Source organism: Somniosus microcephalus, chromosome 11, assembly GCF_052327205.1.
Source record: "Somniosus microcephalus isolate GS21.2 chromosome 11, FLI_Smic_1.0, whole genome shotgun sequence".
In the NCBI taxonomy this organism is placed as follows: domain Eukaryota; kingdom Metazoa; phylum Chordata; class Chondrichthyes; order Squaliformes; family Somniosidae; genus Somniosus; species Somniosus microcephalus.
This window is the reverse complement of record NC_140997.1, coordinates 30,874,343-30,899,901: the sequence shown is the minus strand read 5'-3', so window position 1 is coordinate 30,899,901 and position 25,559 is coordinate 30,874,343. Positions and strand designations below refer to the sequence as shown.

General features: G+C 45.8%; 1 protein-coding gene across 2 annotated transcripts; it reads right to left on the bottom strand.

The window, feature by feature from the left end:
• Positions 1 to 7,683: 7,683 nt before the first annotated feature.
• Positions 7,684 to 22,940, bottom strand: prr35 (proline rich 35). 2 transcript variants are annotated; one of them, XM_086000427.1, is made up of 2 exons: positions 21,164 to 22,940; positions 7,684 to 12,475 (listed from the first exon to the last, which is right to left on the bottom strand). In XM_086000427.1, the coding sequence occupies exons 1-2, from the start codon at positions 22,795 to 22,797 to the stop codon at positions 11,488 to 11,490; spliced, it is 2,622 nt and encodes an 873-aa protein (XP_085856553.1). In that variant the 5' UTR covers positions 22,798 to 22,940; the 3' UTR covers positions 7,684 to 11,487. The 2 variants fall into 2 exon arrangements, 1 of the variants encoding a protein (XP_085856553.1); XR_015079922.1 differs by lacking the exon at positions 21,164 to 22,940 and adding an exon at positions 19,034 to 19,151 and having other exon boundaries at positions 12,389 to 12,475.
• Positions 22,941 to 25,559: the final 2,619 nt, after the last annotated feature.

The window sequence follows — 25,559 nt, the reverse complement described above, 5'->3', positions numbered from 1 at the left end:
TAATTAGCAGGGTGTATAAAGAAAACTGCACATTTGTTATTCTGAATTTTTTTAACCTAGTCCTGCACTGCACCCTCATTAATTTTAGAAAAACAAGTAGATGAGCATAAAATAGATGTAACTATAAAACCATCTCCCTTTTTGTGTCTTATTCAGTCAAAAATATTGAGTAGAGGAAAATAGCGCACAACCGGCTGGATTTTCTCAATGAGAAGCTTTTGGAGGCGGGACTACTGCTTGCCGGCTCTCAATCCCACCTCCATCAGCTTCTGGCCAACCAGTGAGATTTTCCCCTGATTGACCTTGATCAGCGGGCTCAGCAGGCCAATTAGGGGGAAGCCAGTGACAGAGCACGTCAACGTCTGACGTGCCATCTGTCGAAATTTCTTGAAAGAAGAAATGTCAGCGTTTGACAGCTCTGTGAAGCTGTCAAACACTGACATTCTGTGTAGTTTGAAGAGACTTTGGCCTAGAAATTTGGTATAGCCGCGTTTGGGGCGCTAGTCCTGGCGATGCGCAAAGTTTAGCGCCAGGCGCAATTTAGTGCCACCTAGCACGATATTGGGTTGCAGCGCCCCTAAAGGTGATTGCGGCACTAAATCAGGCACTGCACGCTACTCTTAAGGCGCTAACCCGGCGGCGCAACCCAATTTCGCGGCGGCGGGGTGCAGCGAAGGTGCTGTCAATAATCACTTTCCCTGAGACACACTGGCGCCGGCCAGCTCTTAAAGGGGCAGGTCAATTGGCATCACCAGACACACTCACTGCCTTGTAGGCCTTCAAAGCGGTGGGAGCCTACCTGTGGTGCACCAGCCTAGCAAGACATGGATAGGGTGAGGCAGAGGGCAGAACGCCTCACTGATGGGGCATTGGATGCTTTGGTTGGCGCAGTGGAATCAAGGCCAAGGAAGATGGTCAGAATGTGATTTATGTTTTGGACAGTCTCCCGGGTGTGAGAGGCAGTTATGTGTCAGTGTATTAGTTTTGCTTTCTGTTGCCATAGCTTTCTCATGTTTGAAGGAACCACATTTTGTGTAATGAAACACTTTCTTCAATTACAATGGCCATGCCTGCTATTTACATGCATCTTGCCCTTCACAGGCTTGGGGGTATCAGACCGGTTCCATTCCTGTTCTTGGAATGGCAGCAAGCATTCCGTGAGAGGGTCCTGGAAGCTACTTCTGATCAGCCTCTGATGCGCAGCCTGAGAAGAGCCACTCGCGTAGAAGTTCAGGCCAGCAGGCATCTCCTCAGCCACCGACAGAGATGTCCTGCACCTTATCTAAGGCTGCAGATCTGGCTGAAGCAGCTGGCACAGCTCAGTCACCACCTCCTTTCTAAATCACAGCCTTCTGACACATTGCTCCTCCGGCATGTTCATGTAGGAAAACCGCTGTCGGAAAACCCTGCCAGCGTAAGGTCTGCTGTGGCGACGTCTGTTGGCCCTCCTCCGTCTGGCCATGCCCGCCCCCCTCTCCCAGCGTCTCAGTGCCCTTTCCAGATGATTCAGCAGCAGGACGTTCCCCTCCAATGCAGCCCACATAATAAGTGCCCACAGGAAGGTTCCCCGTTGTCAAGGCTCACCAACAGCAAGGTGATGGTCAGAAGGCTGAAGATCGTCTGCCTGCGCTGGCTCAGTGGTCAAATGGCTCTCAGTGTGCAGCTCAGCAACTCTTTGTAGCTCTCGAGGAAGTTGTGCTGCAAAAATGGCTGCTGCTTTTAAGCCACACTAGTTCCCTTTAAATAACGCTCCTCTAGCCCGAGAGCGACTTGGTAAGGTTCCAGGTAAGCTGTCACTATTAGCGCCAGGCGCTACGGAGGGGGCACCACTGAATTTCCGGTCCGGGGCGCCCAAAAGGCGTTGCACACTCAAATGGCATCATAATCAGCCTGCGCCTGTGAGCGGGCGCTAAGATTTAGCGCCGGCGCTAAATGCATGCTCAATATGGGGTGAGGCGCTAGGCACCCTGGGCCTCCCGGAAATTGGCTAGTGCCCCACTTCTCGGCCTCTTTAGGCATTAATCGGTGGTGCAACCAACCAAATTTCTCCCCCTTTGTGTTCAGGACTCATCAAACCTTTCAACCTTGCAAAAATCATCTGGCTGTTGGTTCGGAGGATCCAACAGCCAGTCTGTGAAATCTACAATGAAGATGTCAGGGACTCTGGATCCACAGCGGCTGAAGGCTCTAGGCAGAAACAAAGGTAAGTGAACATTTTATAACACTTAACACTCACCTTACATACTTACCACTCCACACTTGCACCCATCACTCACCTCTGCATCTCACTTTCAGACTCCTCCGACCCCCGCAGACCTCCTCTTCGCCTCCTACACCCTGGCGGGGTTCCCCGAAGTCAGGAAGACTGCTCTTGGAAAGGTAAAATGGAACTAATCCTATTTTCTGCCTGTTAACTACCTGTTAACAGGCAGTTAATAGGATTTAATCCCTTTCCCGCCTCCAGGAGATGGAATCTAGGGCAGGACAGCTTCCCACCTCCTGGCAAAAGGGCACGGAGGCGGGATGGGAGCGGGTTTGCCAGCCGCCCCCACATTCTGCAAGTTTACTGGCAGTCCCGCCTCCATACCCGCCTCCTCGAGGCTGACAAAATCTAGCCCAACATGTCTAAGGGACGTCCTGACTACAAGGACGGTTCTCTGTAATTGTGCTGGTAGATCCTATCATGTCTTACGGTAGCTTGTGTTAAACCTCTTTAAAGAACAACCTGTCTGAATCTTCATATGCTAGTGACTGAAGTAGTTCTGATGGATTGGAAACCGTGAAGTTTCCTTCTGGAGTGAAGAACCCCTGTTATTTTGCCATATTGTAATGTGTATTGAAATCTTTTTACATTACATCATCTAAGAGATCAGCCAATTACAAGTTAAATCACATGATTCCTTTAATAAATCACTTTAATTTCCGTAAACACTGACATTATGCTTGAAAAATGGACAGATGTTTTCACTGAATTTGTAAATTCAATTGTCGTGTCTTTTGCCTTTGTTATTCATATATGTCTGTATGTCTCAATTTGACAGCTGAAGTCTCAAATATTTGCCTGAAAAATATAATTAATTTCATGCCTTAACTGATATGAAGTTTAAACTGTTAGGAAACGTGCATTACAACACTTTGTAGATAGTTCAGGGGAAATGTGTTATAATGAATATTTCCTAATTATTTAAACATCACAAGATGATTTAGGGCGGATTGTGCTGGCGTGGTGCTCAAGTGAGCTGCTTTTTCACTCCCACTGACTGAAGGCAGTCTTCGAGAATATGAATCTGAAGAGAATGGCATTTTATCATTTTAAACTACTGCAATGCCATTACTTTTCTCACTCTTCCATTTAATATTGTTTTCACAAGGGTATAATACAACCTCTTTTTAGCTAATTTTCTCAGCTCAGGGTCAAATAGAATGCTGAGCTTGCAAACAGTCTGGTTCAGCCTGAGATACTGGCCAGGGAGGAGAATGTAATCGATGTCTAGAGAATGGAGTTTGTGGCCGGGGCCGAAGACAATGGTTTTAGTCTTCCCAATGTTTAATTGGAGGAAATCCCTGGCTGGGGAACCTAGAACACAGGGTCAACAGCCTCAGAATAAAAGGTCGGCCATTTAGAACTGAGATGAGGAGAAACTTCTTCACTCAAAGGGTTGTGAATCTTTGGAATTCTCTACCCCAGAGGGCTGTGGATGCTCAATCGTTGAGTATATTCAAGACAGGGGTCAATACATTTTTTGGGAACGAAGGGAATTAAGAGATATGGGGATAGTGCGGGAAGGTGGAGATGAGGTAGAAGATCAGCCACGATCTTGTTGAATGGCGGAGCAGGCTCGAAAGGCCAAATGGCCCACTCCAGCTCCTAATTCTTATGGTCTTATGAAATGTTGGCTCATCCAGGACTGGATGTTGAGCAAGCAGTCTGACAACATAGAGGCAGTGGAGTGGTCGAGAGGTGGTGGTGAAGTGGAGCTGGGTGTCATCAGCGTAATGTAGAATCTCCAGTTGTGTTTCGGATGGTTTCGCCAAGGCGGCGATGAGAAATAGGAGGGAGTCAAGGATAGATTGTAGAATCATCAAAACATAGATTGATACAGCACACAAGGAGGTCGTTCGTCCCATCCTGCCTGTGCTGGCTCCCCAAAAGAGCTTTCCAACTAATCCCACTCCTTGCTCTTTCCCCGTAGCCCTGCAAATTTTCCCCCTTCAATTGTTTATCGAATTCCCTTTTGAAAGTAATTATTGAATCTCCTTCCACCACTCTTTCAGGCAGTGCATTCCAGATCGTAACAAGTCGCTGTGTAACATTTTTTTCCCTCATGTCATCTCTGGTTCTTTTGCCAATTACTTTAAATCTGTGTTCTCTGATTATCGACCCTTGTGTCACTGGAAACAGTTTCTCCTTATTTACTCTATCAAAACCCTTCATGATTTTGAACACCTTGATCAAATTTCCCCTTAACAGTCTTTGCTCTAAGGAGAACAATCCCAGTTTCTCTAGTCTCTCCACATAACTGAAGTCTTTCATCCCTGGTAACATTGTAGTAAATCTCCTCTGCACCCTTCCCAAGGCCTTGACATCCTTCCTAAAGTGTGGTGCCCAGAATTGGCCACAATACTCCAGCAGCGGCCTAACCAGTGTTTTATAAAGGTTTAGTATAACTTCCTTACGTTTGTACTCTATTCCTCTATTTATAAAGTCAAGGGTCCCGTATGCTTTTTTAACAGCCTTCTCAACTTGTCCTGCCACCTTCAAAAACTTTTGTACATACACTCCCAGGTCTCTCTGTTCCTGTACCCGCTTTAAAATTGTACCATTTAGTTTATATTGCCTCTCCTCAGTCTTCCTACCAAAATCAATCACTTCACATTTTTCTGCCCATTTCACCAGTCTGTCTGTGTCCTCCTGAAGTCTGTTACTATCCTTCTCACTGTTTACCACATGACTGAGTTTCTTGCCATCTGCAAACTTTGAAATTTTGCCCTGTATACCCAAGTCCAGGTCATTAATATATATCAAAAAGAGCAGTGGTCTCAACACCTACCCCTGCACACTTCCTTCCAGTCTGAGAAACATCCATTCACCACTACTCTCTGCTTTCTGTCCCTTTGCCAATTTTGTATCCACACAGCCACTGCCCCTTTAATTCCATGGGTTTCAATTTTGCTAACAAGTCTATTATGTGGTAATTGGGGGATTCCAGAGATAATGGTGGGGGATGGGAATAGAAGCCATTGCAAAAGATTCACTGGCTGCCACTGAAAATGTGAGCGTGGAACCAGGCGAGAGCAGTCCCACCCAGCTCGACAACAGAGGAGAGACATTGGAGGAGGATGGTATGGCTAACCATGTCAAAGACTGCAGACAGGCCAAGAATGTTGAGGAGGCATAATGTGCCACGGTCACAGACACAGAGGGAGTCATTTGTGACATTGATTAGCACTGTTCCTATGTTGTGGCAGGGGGTGGAAACCTGATCTGCTGGATTTGTTGAGGTCAGCTTATTTGAATAATTTTTATGTGAGAGGCTTGCGGAAACCTGGGGCGGTGAATTTCCTCGGGAATTCTCCCGCTCAGAGGAAGTTCACCCCGCTGATCCACCATAGCGATCCATAGCCATCTATGGGGAAACCCCCCCCCCAGACAAAGGGCCAAAGGGCAGATGAAGTTTAGCTTGCCAATGCTGTGACTGCCGCTATTGAGACCTGAGGTTCCAATCTCATACTTCTGGTCTTGAGAGGCTAGAGGATGAGCTTAAGAGACCTTGATGGCTGGCTTTGCACTCTTTAATGAAGCCCAAAGGTCTGTTTCCACACAGATCTCTGGTCATTCACAAAATTTACCCAGCAACTGGGGTGTGGCAAGAAGAAGCTTGGACAAAGCAATTACTCCTCAGCGTGATGCCCCATCCATCGAACTCAGCTGGTCTCCTCAGTGGAAAGAAGAGGCAGGTAGTGGACAGAAGCAGCCAGCCAGCACGGGGGCTGAAGTACTGGCAATAGTTACAGAGCCATCTCCTGATCGAGCACAAAGACCTACAGTGCAATAGCCATGTCCAGAGGCCCCTATTGAAAAGCAGCAGGCTGCCACCACACTTACTCCTTCCACTAAGCTAACACTTGGAAAGAGCATAATATTAAGTAGGAAACAATACACACTCTACACTCTCATCAAGGGCAAGCACCAGGGAAGCAAATATTTAGGCAAGGACACAAATCGCGAGTAGGGAAGTAAACTGGTTGCACCTTCTTTTTAACGTTTTGTTTAGCTTTATTGTCAGGATATATCAATGTTGTATGTGGTGGGAACAGGCAGGAATAGCATTAGAGGTAGTGTGATTAGGCAGAGTGTGTTGTTCATGGGGCCAGTGAATTATGAAGACCGTAGGTCAGTTCACGCAGGACCACAAGTACAGGTTTTAGATGCAATTTTTGTCAATCAGTGATTGACTCACCAATCTTCCTGGCTGCACATCAGCCTTGCCTATTCCAGCTTCATCCTCCTCATTTGCCATTACTGCAGCCTGATCATCCTAGTCATCTGGCTGAAGGGATTCCGCTCTCTGTATCGCAAAGTTATGCAAGATTCAGCAGACGCTGATAATTTTCAACATCTTCTCAAGATTGTACTAAAGCACTCTGCCTGATCTGTCCAGACAGCAGAATCTGTTTCAACCTGTATGTTCCATAGGGATTTAGGTGGAGGCATGAGCCTCGCTGTATTTATTTATAGCCTCTTGGAGGTTTCTCGCTGGTTTTACTGGCCAGGGCTTCAGGGAGTAGCAGTGGTCTCCCAGCAGTTAGCTGCCCAGACGGCCTATTCCTTGAAATTGCACATTCACCTGCATTATTCCATTCTTATAGTCTGATATATATGTAGATAGTAATAAAAGCCTTTCCTATATGACATGGGGTTGTTGTTAGGAGTCTTGATAGCTACACGTGTACCATCGATGAGGCCTACACTATAGGGTACCTTCCACCTAGCAAAAGTGCTAAGCCCTCTCCTGTCTTTGCCGCCTTTCCATGCGGAAATGGACAAAAGTGTTTCCCCTGACAAACAAGGTTTCCGTCTCCTGCTTGATTTAATGGTGGACTGAAGCCTGGTGAATGTAGCAAATGTCACCAGTGGTTGCTTTCAGCAATACGGCTATGCAAAAGTTCAATGATGTATTGACATTCACAGCAATGGACCGGGCTATCTCTGTGCTGGATCTTATCTGTAGGTTGGGCCCCAGTAAGTGATAAAACTCAGTGACAACCTCCCTTGTGAAGCAATGGACCGGGCTATCTCTGTGCTAGATCTTATCTGCAGGTTGGGCCCCAGTAAGTGATATAACTCAGTGACAACCTCCCTTGTGAAGCATGGATGGTGAAGGCAGGTCTCCTCAAACTTGGTTAGGAAAGTGTGCCTGGATCTGAATACTTGGGTCCTGGGCCAAATCCGAGTGGGCACCAGGTGCAAACTAAAGTGCAAACAGGCCTGCCTTTCTTCACCCTGTCTAAACCCTCTTCCAAATCCATAACAGCCATTAGATAACCCAATGCTGAACAGTGTAGCTGCAGCTAAGGTCAGCAGCTGCTGCAGCGGCAACTGTGCTGCACCTATAGGTTTGTGTGGCAAAATCGTATTGGCAAACAGCAGAGGAAAGCACTGCAGGTTAATAACACAGAAACCACGCTTTTAAGAATTCCATTTCTCAAGCGAATAGCATGGCAATCCAGAAGTGCTACGGGAATGAAAAAAAATCTCATGGATTTCATCGAGTGTAATTAAATACGAGTGAGTAAAATCAGGGGCATAATAACGCACTCAGCACAGCCCGAATGCTAGAACATTTATGGATTTGGCGCACTTGGGGCTTTTTTTTCCGGTTCCATGATACGTGTGCGCGGAGTGTGCGGGTGCATTCACTGCGCTTCCCCTGGGGAATTCGCCCCATTATCACTTAATACGTGCACTTATTAAAAAGTAGCATAAGTACAAAGATGAAAGCACTGTCAGCCAATGTTTAGGGCTGTCATCATTCCTCATATTTATTTACCAGTGCTAAAATCACAAAAGTAAGAACTATCCATTAAATAAGACACACGGTACAAAACTACCGATCAAGGAAGGAAAAGGAACTGAGATTCTCGTATGACATAGATCCAGAGCATGCTTAATCTATCAAAATTAACCTATATAATCATCAAATTTAATGCACACTACATGAATAAATAGTTATTACGTTAACATTTTAATCTTAAAGTGCCTTTTTGGTTTCTGCAATGACATACTGTATGTGAGATACATCCTAATAATTTGTATAGTGGGAGCATAACCTATGTCTGTAACATGTTCAGTTTTGAATTTTCATATTACATCACAGTAGTGTTTTTTATGTAGCATTTGCAATACCAAAATGATAAATGGTTGTGGACAGAATAAATAATTTAAGTTATAAGACTACACTAGTGGGCAAAGAGGGGATCTTGCAAATGAAATCTTACATACAATTAGAGTCATATTTTCCACCATTAGCAAATCAGTGAATGAAATTCAGAAGCATTACAAAATACAACATATATATAAAAAAAATGTTGCAATATCAGTCAGACACCAAGTGGTTATTTTATTCCTGTTGGAATTCTTTCCATTCACCATATCGCTCCTATTCATATCTGGGAGTTAGGCAGTGGCTGTCTTCTATGTTCTCATAATTTCTTAATTGTCATTCGGCGTCTTAATAGTTGCTTATAGCCCAGAAGATGTCTTGTATCCCATTTAAAAAAATGAGTTCACTGGCAGCAACATATTCTTAATGTAAATGCAGCAGCAGAGCTGATATCAAAGGTGACACCTAAAAACAAAACTAGCGCTTCTCAGCCATGTCTCCAGTGTAAATGTCAAGGCTTGCTGCCATTGGAGGAGTTTGAAGTCAAGAAACATGGGTTGAGCAGCTGAAGCACTCTCCCTCACCACTGCACAGGCAGCAATGTGGCTTAGTTACCGCTGGCCCACAATAACCTTCTCCACTCATTTATTTTGCACGACTGGCATGAAAGGTGAGAGTTGTGAAGATTGATTTCAGAAAGACAGAACGTGTGGAGAAATGGCCAACATTGCTGTGGGATGGCTCAGCTACTCAGCTCCCACTGATAAATGTTCATTGTGTGTTGGCAGAGGTTTAGCATCTTAATGTATGTTAAATACTGGAGGTTGAAAATTACAGAAAAATAATCAGTTACATGTGCAGTTGCAAAGACACAGGGGTAGAAATTGCTTTGAGTGCATTTTCGTGCGCAGAATGGACGTCCGCTCAGAGCGCTCGCTCGATCATGTGACCACAAAGAAGACCCCAAATTTGTGTAACTCGCCCATTAAAATAGGCCAGTGCTACTTGCAGTGTTGATTGGCTCCTTGCCTGATGGGGGCCGTTATTTTTGTGCATTCCTGATGCGATTTAATGACAGCCTGTACCTCTTAAAGGGGAGGTGCACTTTAGCTGAAGGCATTTATCACTAAGGATTGCGGACAATGGCAGACGCAGGAGGAGCTGTAAGGCGCACCCCACTCCACCCCGGTCTTGGGACACTGCTTTGGAGGAGGAGGCCTGCTGGAGGAGGGGCATCTTCTGTCCAGCGGGTGGTGGGAAGATTTCCAGGCAAGCTGCCCAGCCTGAGTGGGCAGAGGTGGCGGAGTTAGTATAAACAGAGCTAATCTATGATTAGCCTTGCACTACCTGCTGCCCCAGCATTCACTAGTCTTCCCACCCTCGATTACCAGCACTCCCCTGCAATCACTGCAGCACACTTCACTCCACCTCCTACAGCAGCACTCCGCACCTGCTGCTCTCCTCCCCATTACTTCCTTCACATCCTCACACCGTTGCCATCTTGCACACACCAGCAACACCATTCCACCCTGACGTGCACATCGCACAAAATAACAGGGAGCCGGCCGCCACAGGCTTTCATGTGCTGTCCCCCACTTGAAGAGCAGGTCATCATCATCATGGGCAAGGGCCGGCCATCTGGCGAGACTGGGGGACAAGTCCTGCAGGGTTTGCACCCATCTATTTCTCCATATAGATTTATTGTTGGGACCTGTTAATGCAACATTAATAGGTCCTGACAATAAATCTAAACAATATATTCCATAGAATGTGCAACCATGTGGAAGGAGCCAGATGCATAAAGGTTTAGAGCCACGGTGACCTTCACTGCCACAGGCAGTGCACTGCATGTCCTGGTGGTGGGCTCCAATTTTCGCAGTAACACGCAGCACGGGTACGTGATTGTCTCCCTGTTGAGACACAACTGCCTTGCGCACTGCTCCTCTGTGCGGTCCAGGCACGTTGACCGTTTCCTGAAGACCCCACATGCTGTAAGGCCTCCTGCACCCTTGCCTCCCTTCTTGCAGTCTGTGTAGATCTTTGTTGCCATCCTTACTCCTTCTCCTCCTCCTCCTCCTCATTTGGGAGCATCAAGGGTAAAGCCCAACCCATGTTCATGGGGCAGGGAAGTGGCTTTGAGCCCAAGATCATCCATGATCTTATTGAATGGCGGAGCAGGCTCGAGGGGCCAAGTGGCCTATTCTTGCTCTTATTTCTTATGTTCTTATGTTCATCAATTCTGAACTAGAAAATTCAGGGAAACAGTTGTAGCCCTCCAAAAATGGAGTCTGCAAAACTATTTAACAGCCAAACTGTCGCCAAAAACAGCCATAAACTTGGCCCCAAAAAGCACCCCGGAAGACTAAAACAACTAACCAGAGACTCACCTTAATGGAGGGGAGGACCCCTTTAATTATCGCTTCTGAAAGCTGCTTTCCGACTGTTCCCGCCATGATGTGCTGGGCGGGTTAAGGAAGTAACGTTTCGGGGGCGCACAGACAACGATTTCGGAAAAGGGCCCTGATTGAGACACAGGAACCTGATTATAATATTTAAATGATGCCTTTGTTTGTTGCAGGCAGCTGCCGGGGACGCCTATCGAGCGCCTGGTCCAATATGGCAGCACACGCACTCCCGCCACTTTTGTCGGTGCGCTCCTGGATTCCACTTTGTGGTACCCATTTTGGATCCTGAAAATGTGCGAGACACGTCGCAATTTCTACCCCATAATTTTCACGAAATACGTTAGCTTATCTACCAGGGCATAATTATCAGAAAAAACTATCTCGGATATAAGTATATCAGAAATATCTGTATGTATTTAGTAATATAATAGGTCAGAACAAGTAGATGTAAACACTAACACGTAGAATATACATTGTAGATGAGGTATGGGATGGATGGGACATATCCAATCATGCAGTATATTGGAGCTTGAGGCTGCTCCTTTAATTACCAAATAGGACTCCACTATTTCCTTTTTAATAAAATTCCAATTTCAACGATATTTGCAAGTCAGTTCGGATATTGCAGTTCTGTTCCAGTGCTGGGTGCTAATTGTCTCATACGTCTTAGCATGAACCTATTAACATTGCTTTCTTTCTCACATTGCTGGATTCATCCTGCTCTGTTTTATCGCTCCTAACCTCTCTGGCACTAAAGGGCTGAGTGCGCACAGTTTCTCCCCCTCATGCTGGCTATTACCAGATAGCGACCTTTTCAAGGTCTCACACCTGGCCTTGCTCTCCTCTACCAATGACAGCAGCTGACCAGGCAGTGAATTGAACTTCCCATCAGTGCTAAGAGGCACACTGGAGTCTGCTTCACATTTTGTTGTTCTGTTTATGAAGGTTGTCTCTGTTGAAATGCTCCTTGGCAGCTGAGGGCTGCTCGGTTTAATTTCTGCCTTACTGGTTGTACCTGGGCTGCTGTCAGAACAGGTTCTGAGTCTTTCAAACATGTGTACTTTCATACCCAAATCTAACGACCTGTTTTCAGTGTCTGCAGAACAGTTTTGTGATACCCTGACTTTACAGACAGTGCTTTCTTTACACTTGTTATCTATTAGCTCCATTTCATCTAAGCTTTTTTTCTGCACGCCACAATTTTCAAATATTTCTTCTGAGGCAACATTGTTCTTATGATTCTTCACAATCCCGTCGAGTGACTTTTTGACAGAGAGGTCCAAGGGTCCTTCATACTGCTTGGACGTCTTTTCCAATGCCTGACGGATATGGAGCAGTTCCTTTCTAATCTTTGTGAGCTGACCTCTCAATTGTTTCTGCCCTGGTGTGTCTTCAGTGTCCATGAGGCAAAGTTGTTCTTCAACGTCTTGATATTCATGTATCACTTTACAGAGGTCATCTATCAGCACCGCAGAGTTGGTTTTCTCTTCGCCTCTCGGAAGACAGTCCGACATTTTCCCAGATGTACAGATGCCGTTACTTCCTGGAGAAGATGCAGGTGGGGACAATTGCCTAAACTCTGGGCTGTTTCTTTGATCATCTTTGAACATTCCACCAGGCTCTGCGCTCCAATGGGGAAACATGTTTTGGTGAGGCGAAGAAAAATTCTCAACGCAAGGTGGTGAGCTGGAAAGAAAAATTGGAATTATAGTTATGAAAAAGACATTTAATTTTTGGCCGAAGTAGAAACATCAGCATGGACATTGACATGAATCAGTCATTCATGAAAGAAAGACTTATGAAATAATACTGAGTGGCCTATGGGTGGCGCTGTCCAGGGAGAGTATAAATACTCGGGCACAGGGCCAGCTTGCGCAGGACATTCTTAACAGGAACTAGTGAAGGACACAACTAGACCTCCATGTTGTAAAACAGTTGATTAAAGCTTTGTTTAATGCTTAGACCAAGTGCCTAGTAGTTTTCTTAGGTCAGACATCATCTCTTATTATTTATTATTATCTTCTTTGTAAGTGTAATTCACTTATTATTAAAGGCGCATTGCTGAATAAGATGACTATCAAGTATTTTCGGTATGCTGCAGATTTCCATAAAATCTCCTTATAAATTTAGCTACTGCTTAAACCCATCATGTCTTTCATTGTTACAGTTATTATGAAGAGTCATATTTCTACAGTAAGGCAAGTACTTCCACTGAGAATACCCAATATTGTTGTTTCACGTTAAAAAATGCGTTACTTCAAAATGACACTTCATCAGTAACTACAGGGATGAAATTCCCAGCTATGGTTATGTATCAGTGTCAGTATTTGGGTGGGCGGGAGTGGTACTTGGAGCAGGACCCAGTTACACTGGGTCTCAGCCCCTCATTTGCCGATTTCAAAATTCCGCTGGAAGTAGGGGTGGGTGATTCGACCATCCACCCCTTTCCAAGTGGACCTCGTGAAAGAGGCAGGACTGGTGGGATGACATCAGCTGTCAGAAATACCACCATTTTTGTCTCAATTGGCCATAATGGAAAGGCAATTTGGGCGAGGTGAATAATGGACAGCCAATCCGCTACCACCCATTCTGCGCTCCCACCGAAGTTGAATTTTATTCCCATTGAAATAATGTGGTGAGGAAATTATTACATTTTGATTATGGTTTCACTAGAAATGAAAATATAAAAAGCATAGGAAGGCCACAATGTTCCTGCTACAACAGAGATGGTGTTGACTGCAGCACAAGCATTTCCAAGCACAGTAATCCTGGCTCCTGTACAGATACTGGATGGGATAAAAATTGATAAAGAGGAGGTTCTAGAAAGGCAGGCAGTACTTAAAGTGGATAAGTCACTAGGACCGGAAGGGATGCATCCTAGGATGCTGAGGGAGGTAAGGGTGGAAATTGCGGAAGTACTGGCCATAATCTTTTAATCTTCCTTAGATACGGGGGTGGTGCCAGAGGACTGGAGAATTGCAAATGTTACACCCTTGTTCAAAAAAGGTGTAAGGATAAACCCAGCAACTACAGGCCAGTCAGTTTAACCTCGGTAGTGGGAAGCGTTTAGAAACGATAGTCAGGGACAAAATTAACAGTCACTTGGACAAGTGTAGATTAATTAAGAAAAGCCAGCACGGATTTTTTAAAGGCAAGTCGTGCTTAACTAACTTGATTGAGTTTTTTGATGAGATGACAGAGAGGATTGATGAGGACAATGCGGTTGACGTAGTGTACATGGATTTCCAAAAGGCGTTTGACAAAGTGCTATATAATAGGCTTGCCAGCAAAGTTGAAACCATGGAATAAAAGGGACAGTGGCAGCATGGATACGAAATTGGCTAAGTGACAGGAAACAGAGAGTAGTGATGAAAGGTTGTTTTTCGGACTAGAGGAAGATATGCAATACTGTTCCCCAAGGGTCGGTTCTAGGACCACTGCTTTTCTTGATATATATTAATGACTTGGACTTGGGAGTACAGGGCACAATTTCAAAATTTGCAGATGACACAGAACTTGAAAGTATAGTAAACAGTGAGGAGGATAGTGATAGACTTCAAGAAGACATAGACAGGCTGGTGGAATGGACGGACACGTGGCAGATGAAATTTAATGCAGAAAAGTGCGAAGTGATACATTTTGGTAGGAAGAACGAGGAGAGACAATATAAACTAAAGGGTACAATTCTAAAGGCGGTGCAGGAACAGAGACACCTGGGGGTATATGTGCACAAATCATTGAAGGTGGCAGGGCAGGTTGAGAAAGCGGTTAAAAAAGCATACGGGATCCTGTGCTTCATAAATAGAGGTATAGAGTACAAAAGCAAGGAAGTTATGATAAAACTTTATAAAACACTGGTTCGGTCTCAACTGGAGTACTGTGTCCAATTCCGGGTACAGCACTTTAGGAAGTATGTAAAGGCCTTAGAGAGGGTGCAGAAAAGATTTACAAGAATGGTTCCAGGGATGAGGGACTTCAGTTACGTGGATAGGCTGGAGAAGCTGGAGTTGTTCTCCTTAGAGCAGAGAAGGTTGAGAGGAGATTTGACAGAGGTGTTCAAAATCATGAGGGGTCTGGACAGAGTAGATAGAGAGAAATGGTTCCCATTGGTGGAAGGGTCGAGAACCAGAGGACACCGATTTAAGATGATTGGCAAAAGAACCAAAGGTGACATGAGGAAAAACTTTTTATGCAGTGAGTGGTTAAGATCTGCAATGCACTGCCTGAAAAGGTGGTGGAGGCAAACTCAATCATGGTTTTCAAAAGGAAATTGGATTAATACTTAAAGGAAAAAAAATTGCAGGGCTACGGGGAAAGGGCCGGGGAGTGGGACTTGCTGGAGTGCTCTTGCAGAGAGCTGGCACGGGCTCGATGGGCCAAATGGCCTCCTTCTGTGCTGTAACTATTCTATGATTCTATGATTCAGGAACTAACCCAGCCAAAGAATTTCCAATATTCCTGCAAAAATGATAGGGGGCTAACAGGGCGCTAACGGGGCGCAAATGAACTAGCGCCTGGGCACGGCGCCGCTAACGCCTCCCGTGAAATTTAACGGGAGGTTAGCGGTGCTGCTAATCGTTAGTGCCGCGCTGCGCCGCTGGCGATGATGTCATCGGCATGCGCAGTGCCCTGCCCACGTCCCGGCTGTAATATTGGGTGGCGCCCTCTGACTTACCGCCAGATGCTATGCCCGCCGGTGTCAGGGGGCCCTACCTGTGGCCGGGGCGGCGCTAGTTAAAAAGGAGGTGGCGGGCAGCCATTTTTGTTGCTGGTCGCCTGCCAGCACCTGCCCCCATTCCTGTCCCCGACCCCCGTGAAGTCCCCCGCAGGGTGGCGGCTGCTCTCCGTGAGCCTGGCACTCTTCTTGAGTGCCGGGCTCGTTTGCCGGCACTCCCGATCCCCGGTGGCCCAGCTGGGCACCAGGACGTGCTGCGCCAGGCCCCTCCTCTTTAATAAGGGGAGGAAGGCCTGCAGTACCGCAGCGTGACATGCCGCAGCACCATGCCGCGATATTGGCTCGCAGCACCCCAAGAGGGACGCGGGGCGCTTCCAGTAGTGCCCCTCCTCCCTCTCGGGGCGCTATCTGGGAAAATCGGCCGCGGGGGCGCTAACTTTTTCGGGGTGCAACCCAATTTTTACCCCATAGTGTTTCAACTGATTCACATTATACTTCAATGCCACCCTTTGCTTAGTGGTAGAACTATTGCCCCTAAATCAGAAGGTTGTGGATTCATGCCTGTGGTAAACCACTGTTTGTATTCCACTGTGTACATGCCTGGACATGCCTCGGCTGACTCCTCCCACAAGTCCTAGTATAAAGGTGACTGCTCCCCAGCCCTTTGTATTTCTGGACCGGTCGACCACTCGAGGCAGACCTTCATTCTTTTGTTAATAAAAGCCTTTAGTTACTCTCTTAACTCTCAGTCTTTTATGAGTAATTGATAGCGCATCAATGCCTCACTCCAGAGACATGGGCATATAATTTAGACTGACACACCAGTACAGTAAGTGCTGCACTGGTGGAGGCGCCGTCTTTCAGATGAGACATTAAACTGACTCGTCTGACCTCTCAGGTGCACGCAAGTGATCCCATGGCACTATTCAAAGAGGAGTAGGGGTTTTCTCCTGGCTGTCATTTATCCCTCAACCAACGTTACTGAAACAGATTATCTGGTCAGTTTTCTCATTTTTGTTTGTGGGACCCTGTGGAGCGCAAAGTGGCTGCAGTATTTTTTTTTTTATTCGTTCACATGATGTGGGCATCGCTGGCAAGGCTAACATTTATTGCCCATCCCTAATTGCCCTTGAGAGGCTTGCTAGACCATTTCAGAGGGCAGTTCAGAGTCAACCACATTGCTGTGTGTCTGGAGTCACATATCGGCCAGACCGGGTAAGGACGGCAGATTTCCTTCCCTAAAGGACGTTAGTGAACCAGATGGGTTTTTACGGCAATCCAGTATTTGCTTACATTACAACGCTGACTACACTTCGAAAGTACTTAAATGGCTGTGAAATGCTTTGGGATGTACTTTGGATGAAAACGGGGCTATATAAAGGCAGATTCTTTCTCACAGCATGTTTCTTGAACTTGTAATGTGCAATTGTGAAGCTTTTCTAAAAAAATCTTAAATGATATATCATGCAGTAATTGATTTCAATGACATTAAGATCAAGCGGATTGTATAAAGGACGTGCAATCCGCCCCACCAGATTACTATCTCGTCGGCGGAGACAAAACTCTACCCCATATACTTTTGATCTAACCTCTTTTCTGGAGGTGCTTGCTGTCCTGCACAACTGAAAAAAATTAAAACATTTCTTCTTATGGTAAAGCAGAGAGAAAAATTGCTGACATTAAATTCTGCCTGCAACATTCGCAAATAATCAATCTTATAAGAAGTTTCACAGTTCACCAACAGAAAACTATTATGAACTTTATTTATATAGATTTTAATCGCCGAGTTTTAACTTTATAAATATAAATAGCTTCTAGCATAAGAACCGGAAATCTTTTGGTGAGTGTGTCCAGGGTTTTCTCCGCTCATCCGAAGTTATGGTGGATGATTGGGAGAACCCCAAAGGAAATTCCCAGCGCACGCATTGGGCAGGATATTAACTCGGAGACGGGGAAGGAGTGGGGGTGGCTGGATTGAGGTCGGGAAACCTGGAAAATCGGGTCTCCCTCAGGTCATAGAGTCATAGAGTTTTACAGCACAGAAAGAGGCCCTTCGGCCCATCGTGTCTGCGCCGTCCATCAATCCCGGTCCAGTCTAATCCCATTTTCCAGCATTTGGTCCATAGCCTTGTATGCAATGGCATTTCAAGTGCTCATCCAAATGCTTCTTGAATGTTGTGAGGGTTCCTGCCTCTACCACCCTTTCAGGCAGTGAGTTCCAGATTCCAACCACCCTCTGGGTGAAAAAGTTCCTCCTCAAATCCCCTCTAAATCTCCTGCCCCTTACCCTGAATCTATGCCCCCTTGTTATTGACCCCCCTACTAAGGAGAAAAGTTCCTCTTTATCCACCCTATCGATGCCCCTCATCATTTTGTACACCTCAATCAGGTCCCCCCTCAGCCTTCTTTGCTCCAAGGAAAACAACCCCAGCCTGTTTAGCCTTTCTTCATAGCTGAGGCGCTCCATCCCAGGTAACATCCTGGTAAATTTCCTCTGCACCCTCTCCAAAGCAATCACATCCTTTCTATAGTGAGGCGACCAGAACTGCACACAGTACTCCAGCTGTGGCCTCACCAGCGTTTTGTACAGCTCCATCATAACCTCCCTGCTCTTATATTCTATGCCTCGGCTAATGAAGGCAAGTATCCCATATGCCTTTTTAACCACCTTATCTACCTGTTCCGCTGCCTTCAGGGATCTATGTACATGTACACCAAGGTCCCTCTGACCCTCTGTACTTCCTAGGGTCCTACCACTCATTGTGTATTCCCTTGCCTTATTTGTCCGTCCAAAATGCATCACCTCGCACTTTTCAGGGTTAAATTCCATTTGCCACTTTTCCGCCCATCTGACCAACCCGCTTATATCGTCCTGTAGCCTGAGGCTTTCCTCCTCGCAATTTACCACCCCACCAATTTTCGTGTCATCTGCGAACTTACTGATCATACCTTTTACATTCTCATCCAAATCATTTATGTAGATCACAAACAGCAAGGGACCCAGCACCGATCCCTGAGGTACCCCACTGGACACAGGCTTCCAGTCACAAAAGCAACCTTCGACCATCACCCTCTGCCTCCTGCCACTCAGCCAGTTTAGGATCCAACGCGCCAAGGCACCCTGGATCCCATGGGAGGACCTGATTAATATTTTTTGTCTCTGTTTCCTGGCCGCAGCCAGATTGAAAGGCTGGCTGGCTGTCGGGCGGGTAGGCCTTTGGCACCAGGCTGCATTCGGGGAGCAGAGAGTAGGGAGGGAGGGAGGGATCAGGGAATCCGAGGGGGAAAAGAAGATTGGGAGTCCTGAGCCGGGGGGGGGGGCGGTGGGTGGTGGCGGGGGCAGGGGGGGCGGGCGGTGGGGGTGGTGGGGGTGGAGATCAGGGAAATCAGAGAGGCTGGGGTGATTGGAGTCCGGAGGCCACAAGGGAAATCGGAGGCCAGATCGATGAGATTGGAGGCTTATTGGAGGAGATCAGAAGGGTTGGGGGGGGGGGGGGCGGTTTGTCCAATTTCAGAGGGTGGGTGAAGCAGGTAAGCTGGAATCAGCAGGTAAATGGAAAGGCACTTACCTCCTGGATCCAACAGTCCTTGCCTCCCTTTATCTGCTGGGTTTCCTGAGGCCTGGGAAACCCGGTTGGCCAGAGTTAACTTTAAAATTGTTATTAAATGTGAGGCTCCCATCCTCATTATAATATTTAAATTGCCAACCCATCCCCTGCGAGCGGATTAGTTGCCCGCCCCCTGTCCCGCCTCTGTTAAAACCGGAAGTGGGCGGGTTGGAGGAGGGTTGGGGATGCGCTTCAGATAACATTTTAACATCCCACCTGACCCCAACCCGCCCGTTTTTGGGGGTTAAAATTACCCCCATTGTGCGTGGTACCAGAAGCTGTATCATTCCTGATTAATCTGGCTATAGGCACAATGTTGGAGGATTATCTCCTTCTCCTTCTTTAATTTTCTTATGCTTTTCCACCTTTAAATGTTTGCACTTTCATCAAGGAAATTTAATATTGAATCCATAAGTATACAAAAAATAGGTTTTTATCATCCATGTTTATATTGAAATATATTGGTTCAGAAATAATATTCTTGAAGTACAGGAACTTTTGCTTTTTTTTTTATTCGTTTATGGGATCTGGGCATTGCTGGCAAGGCCAGCATTTATTGCCCAGTCCTAGTTGCCCTTGAGAAGGTGGTGGTGAGCCACCTTCTTGAACTGCTGCAGTCCGTGTGGTGAAGGTACTCCCACAGTGCTGTTAGGTAGGGAGTTCCAGGATTTTGACCCAGCGACAATGAAGGATTGGCGATATACTTCTAAGTCAGGATGGTGTGTGACTTGGAGGGGAACTTGGAGGTGGTGGTGTTCCCATGTGCCTGCTGCCCTTGTCCTTCTAGGTGGAAGAGGTCATGGGTTTGGGAGGCGCTGCCGAAGAAGCCTTGGCGAGTTGCTGCAGTGCATCTTGTAGATGGTACACACTGCAGCCACGGTACGCAGGTATTGGAGGGAGTGACTGTTTAAGGTGGTGGATGGCGTGCCAATCAAGCGGGCTACTTTGTCCTGGATGGTGTCGAGCTTCTTGAGTGTTGTTGGAGCTGCACTCATCCAGGCAAGTGGAGAGTATTCCTTCACACTCCTGACTTGTGCCTTGTAGATGGTGGAAAGGCTTTGGGGAGTCAGGAGGTGGGACACTCACCGCAGAATACCTAGCCTCTGACCTGCTCTTGTTGCCACAGTATTTATGTGGCTGGTCCAGTTAAGTTTCTGGTTAATGGTGACCCCCAGGATGTTGATAGTGGGGGATTCGGCGATGGTAATGCCATTGAATGTCAAGGGGAGGTGGTTAGACTCTCGTTTGTTGGAGATTGTTATTGCCTGGCACTTCTGTGGCGCGAATGTTACCTGTCACTTATCAGCCCAAGCCTGAACGTCGTCCAGGTCTTGTTGTATGCGGGCATTATCTGAGCACTAGCAGAATGCAGGTTAAAATTTAATTTAAAATTGAACAATTTTTAAATAAGGCTGGTTAGCCACCTTTCATGCATTTCCTATCCTTGACAAATTTCATGAGTTACGCTGCTCTTCATTCCCCATTCCATCTGCTCCATTATTGGAGGGCCCCCGTCCTCTAGAACTCCCTCCCTAAATCCCTCTGCCTTGCCACCTCCCCCTCTGCTTTCACAATCCTTCTAAAAATCCTTCTCCTCAACTGTGCTCCACCTCCTCCAATTTCTCATTCCTCTCCTCTCCTGCTTGGTGTCCACATCTTTCCTCCTCCCTGTGATGTGCTTTGAGATGTTTTTATATGTGACGAGCGCTTTAGAAATGTCACTTGCTGTAATTTTCATTTTCAATTCTCTTGCTTGCTGCTCCAAGAGAACCCCACTGTAATTAAGATCTTCCTCTATTCCTACCATTCCTTAGGCAGAGTCTGCTTTCTCTTGCCTCCACTACTTCTGACTTTGAGGTAGAAACAAGGATTTTCAGTCATGTTAACTCATGCCCTGATGATCTGCTGGTTCTCTTTTTTTTAACCCATTAGTGTCAGTTATTAATTGCATGAGTTCCTCCATCCAAATAGAATATATGTGTATTAGGAGTAGGGAGGAACATATTCTATCCAGTTAGAGCAATACATCGAGCACACCTGAGTTGTCACCAAGATGAACACCATATTAGGTTGTTTAAACTATCAACTAACCTGTTGTTTGGCTGCTTTAATTTTCCTGCTGAAAGAGGACCTAACAGTAATGTTGGTCTGCTTGAGTTCGCTTTAAAGTCCAGTGAAAATACTGATGACTGTGCCTTATTTTCTACAAAGCTTATTGAAGTATCACTTGTTCCTGAAGAAATTGGCATGGGTGCCTCTTGATTTTTTATGGCTTGAGATTTAATGGACAAATCTTTGGTATCTCTTGAGTTTTTACAAGCTTCTGTTGGTGACTTGTAGGTAAACTTATTCCTGTGAGTTATTGTGATGTTTTCACTGGATTGTGTTGAATGTTTCTCTTGCTCGTCATGTGATAAAAAGGGCTTGTAATTGGTATCAGCTGAAAACACTTCCATCTGACCAGAACCATTGCTCACTTGAGGCCTTAGGGCAGGAACTTTACGCAAATGTGTTTTATTGGGAACATCGAGTGATCTTGATGGAAGAATGTTTGGAGGTGTTGAATTTGCTGGTTCATGGTCTTCTTTGCCTGTTGTCATTTTGTTCTCCACCGAGCTGACTGTGTGTTCAAATAACAGGGGGTAGAAGAATCGAGATGGAACTGAAGATCTTTCTGGAAGATGTGCAGATTGCAAATGTCCAGAATGAGGGTGAATTAACTGAGCAGATGAGGCTAGAAAAGGCAGATGAGCCATATGAGCAGGTGTTGTTGCATTAGAAGTGATCCCAGGACTCAAGTAAGAGAACAGATTGTGGTTCATAGGGTAATTAACCCCAAGCACCGAGAGATTTAGTCCTTGTGGTTCTTGGTAGTCACTATATGCTGGTGGCGGATAGCATGGAATTACGTTTGGATTTGTACATGGTGGAGAAATGTCAGCTGTGTTTTTTCTCTGGCCAGATGTGACCAACCTCCACTGTTCCATGAGAATGCCATTGCTGCTCACACAGCTCTTAGGAAGCTTGTACTGCTTCAGCTTGGCTTCCAGTCCTGCAGCTGGTAGGATCTTATTCTTCATGACTGAATCCTTCAGGGAAAATACATCAGTTATAATGAAATCAGTCTCAGCCTTTTTGCTCAGTTTAGCCACTTTGCTTCTTGAGGGAGATTGTATGTCAGCGTTAGGTGAACATCGTGGCTCCTGCACTTTCTCGCAGTCCTCTGTTGCTTCTTCTTCACTGGCAAAGCTCGGCTTCTCTCGTTCTCTTAAGGAGCATGTCTGTTTATTAGAGCCTTCTAAAATGGTCACATCTGCGCTTAATTCAATACTGGCATTGCAGGCGTCCCACCTGTCAGTAACTTTGATTGAAGCTTCTCCTACACCAGGAATAGTGCCACTGCTTTCTAATTCTCTATTTTTTCCAGTTTGACCACGCTCTGCAGTAGCTTGCAGCAGGCGCAGATCAGAATTGAGAATGTTGCTCTTCTTGTATGGCCAATCAGATTCAATTAGCAGCGAAAGGGAGTTCTTACACAAGCTGTACTTCATGTGGTTGTAAAGGTGCGATTTCTCCATGCAGGTGAAAGGACATTGAAAGCATTTGTAGTTGTATGGTTTTCCCCATGGTCTTGGAATATAATGAGGCTTCTTTGGCTTCCGTTCCTTGTGTTTATAAACTGCACTAATCTTGCAGGTTATCTCGTCTTTGGACATTTTATTCATGGAATACTGCAGAAATATGTTTGCTTTATATTATCGCAATAACGTGCTTCAGCTCAATTGGTGTCCGCATCCGAGTAGACACATTTGATCGCCAATGGAATACCTCTGCTATTGATCCTTCCGAGAATACATTCCAGAACCTAAAATCTGTAAATAAACAACTAGTTAATCCACTTAAATACAACTTTTAAAAAAAATGAGCAATTCAACATCACTTTAAAACACTAATAAATGGAATTATGATTATAACTTTTACAATAAATTACTTTGGCAAATCATTATCTTCACTTATCACTTCTTTAGTGTATGTTAAAGTGAACACATACGTTTTTCTCGAAATATTTATTGCTAATAGCCTAAACACCATAAACATCATTTAGGTGCCTCAGCCAAATGCCTATTCTTCATGTGTGAAGCCAAACAGTCAGGAACCTTAGCTGAATTTACTCTCTTAGCCTAAGTCACTGAGGCCAACAGTAGGATCCAACTGAGATCAAAGAAGGCAACACACACCAGCAATCAAACTAGGGGCCTACTGCTTTGTACAACTTACTACATAGGGTTGTACCTTTCCCCACTAGGCCACCAGGGAAACAATTACAGTATGTTAACAGTACAAAAAGTGTCAATTTAACTGTGATAACATACAAGGGCAAACTTAGTGAGAATGCACTTCTATCTTTGGGGAAATATTTTCAATCCCGAGCTTAATAGCATTTTAACCACATTTTATCTTAGATTATTTTGTAAAAACTTGTGTGAACGCACTTTGCTTTTAACATATGATGATGGCGTATTGATATAAATTCATTCTGCATACACTGACATTTCATTAAAATATCATATAATAGACAGATAGTACAAAACCGTGAAAGATATTTTTCAAAAAGCAGATGAGCCAACACGGTGCAGTGTAAGTTTTGATTCAACTAGTGACTGTTCAGTCACAGGGGTCTTTAACTGTTGTATTCCTCTTTGACTAAATATTATGGCTGCAATTTTGCCTACCTTGATGGGTCCGGTGTGGCCAGGGTCGGTGGCGTGTTGCGACCCCACTGCTGGCTCCAGTCCACTGTCAAAGCGATTTTACGTTGATTAGGCATGTTAAGCCCGCCCAGCGCATTTTCCGGCCAATTGAAGGAAGCGGGTCTGATGATGTCACTTGATGATGCGCCATCAGCTGGTTTCCTTAAAGGGACCATGTCCACATTAATTTTGGCAGTTTTGCTGTCTGTGTTCTATAGCATTGAGGTGCTGCAAACACTGACAAGTACTGCACAAAGGTGCACGGCAGCACCCAGGCTCCTCCATGACTCCCTCCATATACATATGGAGGGAGTCACAACATGCTGGGAGGTTCTCTTCCCTTCTCATGGGCGGAAGAGACCTCCTCAGGAGATCGATGCAGTCTGGTTGCACATTGCACAGAAGGACACAAGCAGGGATGTCGTTAGGAGGACCAGGCTGCAGTGGCGCAAACCTTTCAATGATCCCAGTAGATCACAAAACATTACTGCAAAGCCACACTCAAACTCATCACATCCCCATCACTCTGCCTTCCCTACCCTACTCCTGCGCATCCTTACTCACACCAGCTTACCTTGCATCTCCACCCATCTTTCTCTATCTACATTATCACTTCCCCATCTCACTAGCCACTCCTCACACTCACCCTCATCCTTGTCCAATCATATCAACTAACAACACACAAGGGTAGGCACTTGGGTGTTTTAGCCAATGTTCATGTGAAGTTTCTGTTAATGTGTTGTCAAACATTGAAATCTTTATTTTCAACACTTTGCATTCTTGGACAGATTTGTGTGCACCTTTGGAAATGGCTTAGTGAGTTACAATGAATGGTGAGACATAACGGTACCCCCGCAATGCTGATGAGTGTGAAAGGAATGGCTTGGTCATTGTAGGGATGCTTTATGGTGCTGGTGTGGGGTGGTGCCAACCTGGCGCATCATGTGGCAGCCAGGGTGAACAGCGTCAAGTGAAGTAAATCTGGCCGTGGCGAGGCCATCCCTGGTGTCCCGGGCAGCAATGTGGTCGGGTGCTGATGCCCTGTGTCCTGTGCAGCATCAGTTGATTGCGGAGAAGGTTAGTGTTGCTGTTGGTGCTGCTGGTGTGCCTGGTGATGCTGGTGTTGGGGCTGATCATGGAGGGATTCAGAGGACCAAGGTGAGATTTTTACAAGGGCACTGATGCTGATGGAATAGATGGCAGGTGAGGTTGAGATGACAGAAGCGATCTGTCGGTGGTGAGAGAGGTTGTTCCAATGCGGTGGCATTGGATACAGAATTTACTCCAAACACTTACTAGCCGCATAAAGCTCAATCTGTCTTCCAAATGCAGTAACCAACAGCTTCTAACCTTGGAAAGTGAACGGCTATGAAATGGGAACTTTTATAAAATATGTGCAGCTGTCAAGTTAAGAAATCATCCCATGCTGACACAACTCCCGATCTCCTTACCTGACGTGATCCCCGAGCAGCGGGGAAGCCGTTGGCGAACACTTAAAATCTAAAGGTGAGCTTAAAATAGTTTTTAAGAGCCTGTTAACAAGCTTTTAATAATCTAAATTGCCTCCCCCGCCGCTTGGTGTTGGGTCTGTTCAGCGATGACAGACCTGACACCTGGGAAACCAGCGTGGAGGCGGGTTGACAGTGGGTTCCCTACCTGCTGCCAAAATTTTTTTTCCCCATCCGACCTGCCACCAAACATGCCCGCTTACCCCCTGAAAAAATCCCCCCTAGAAA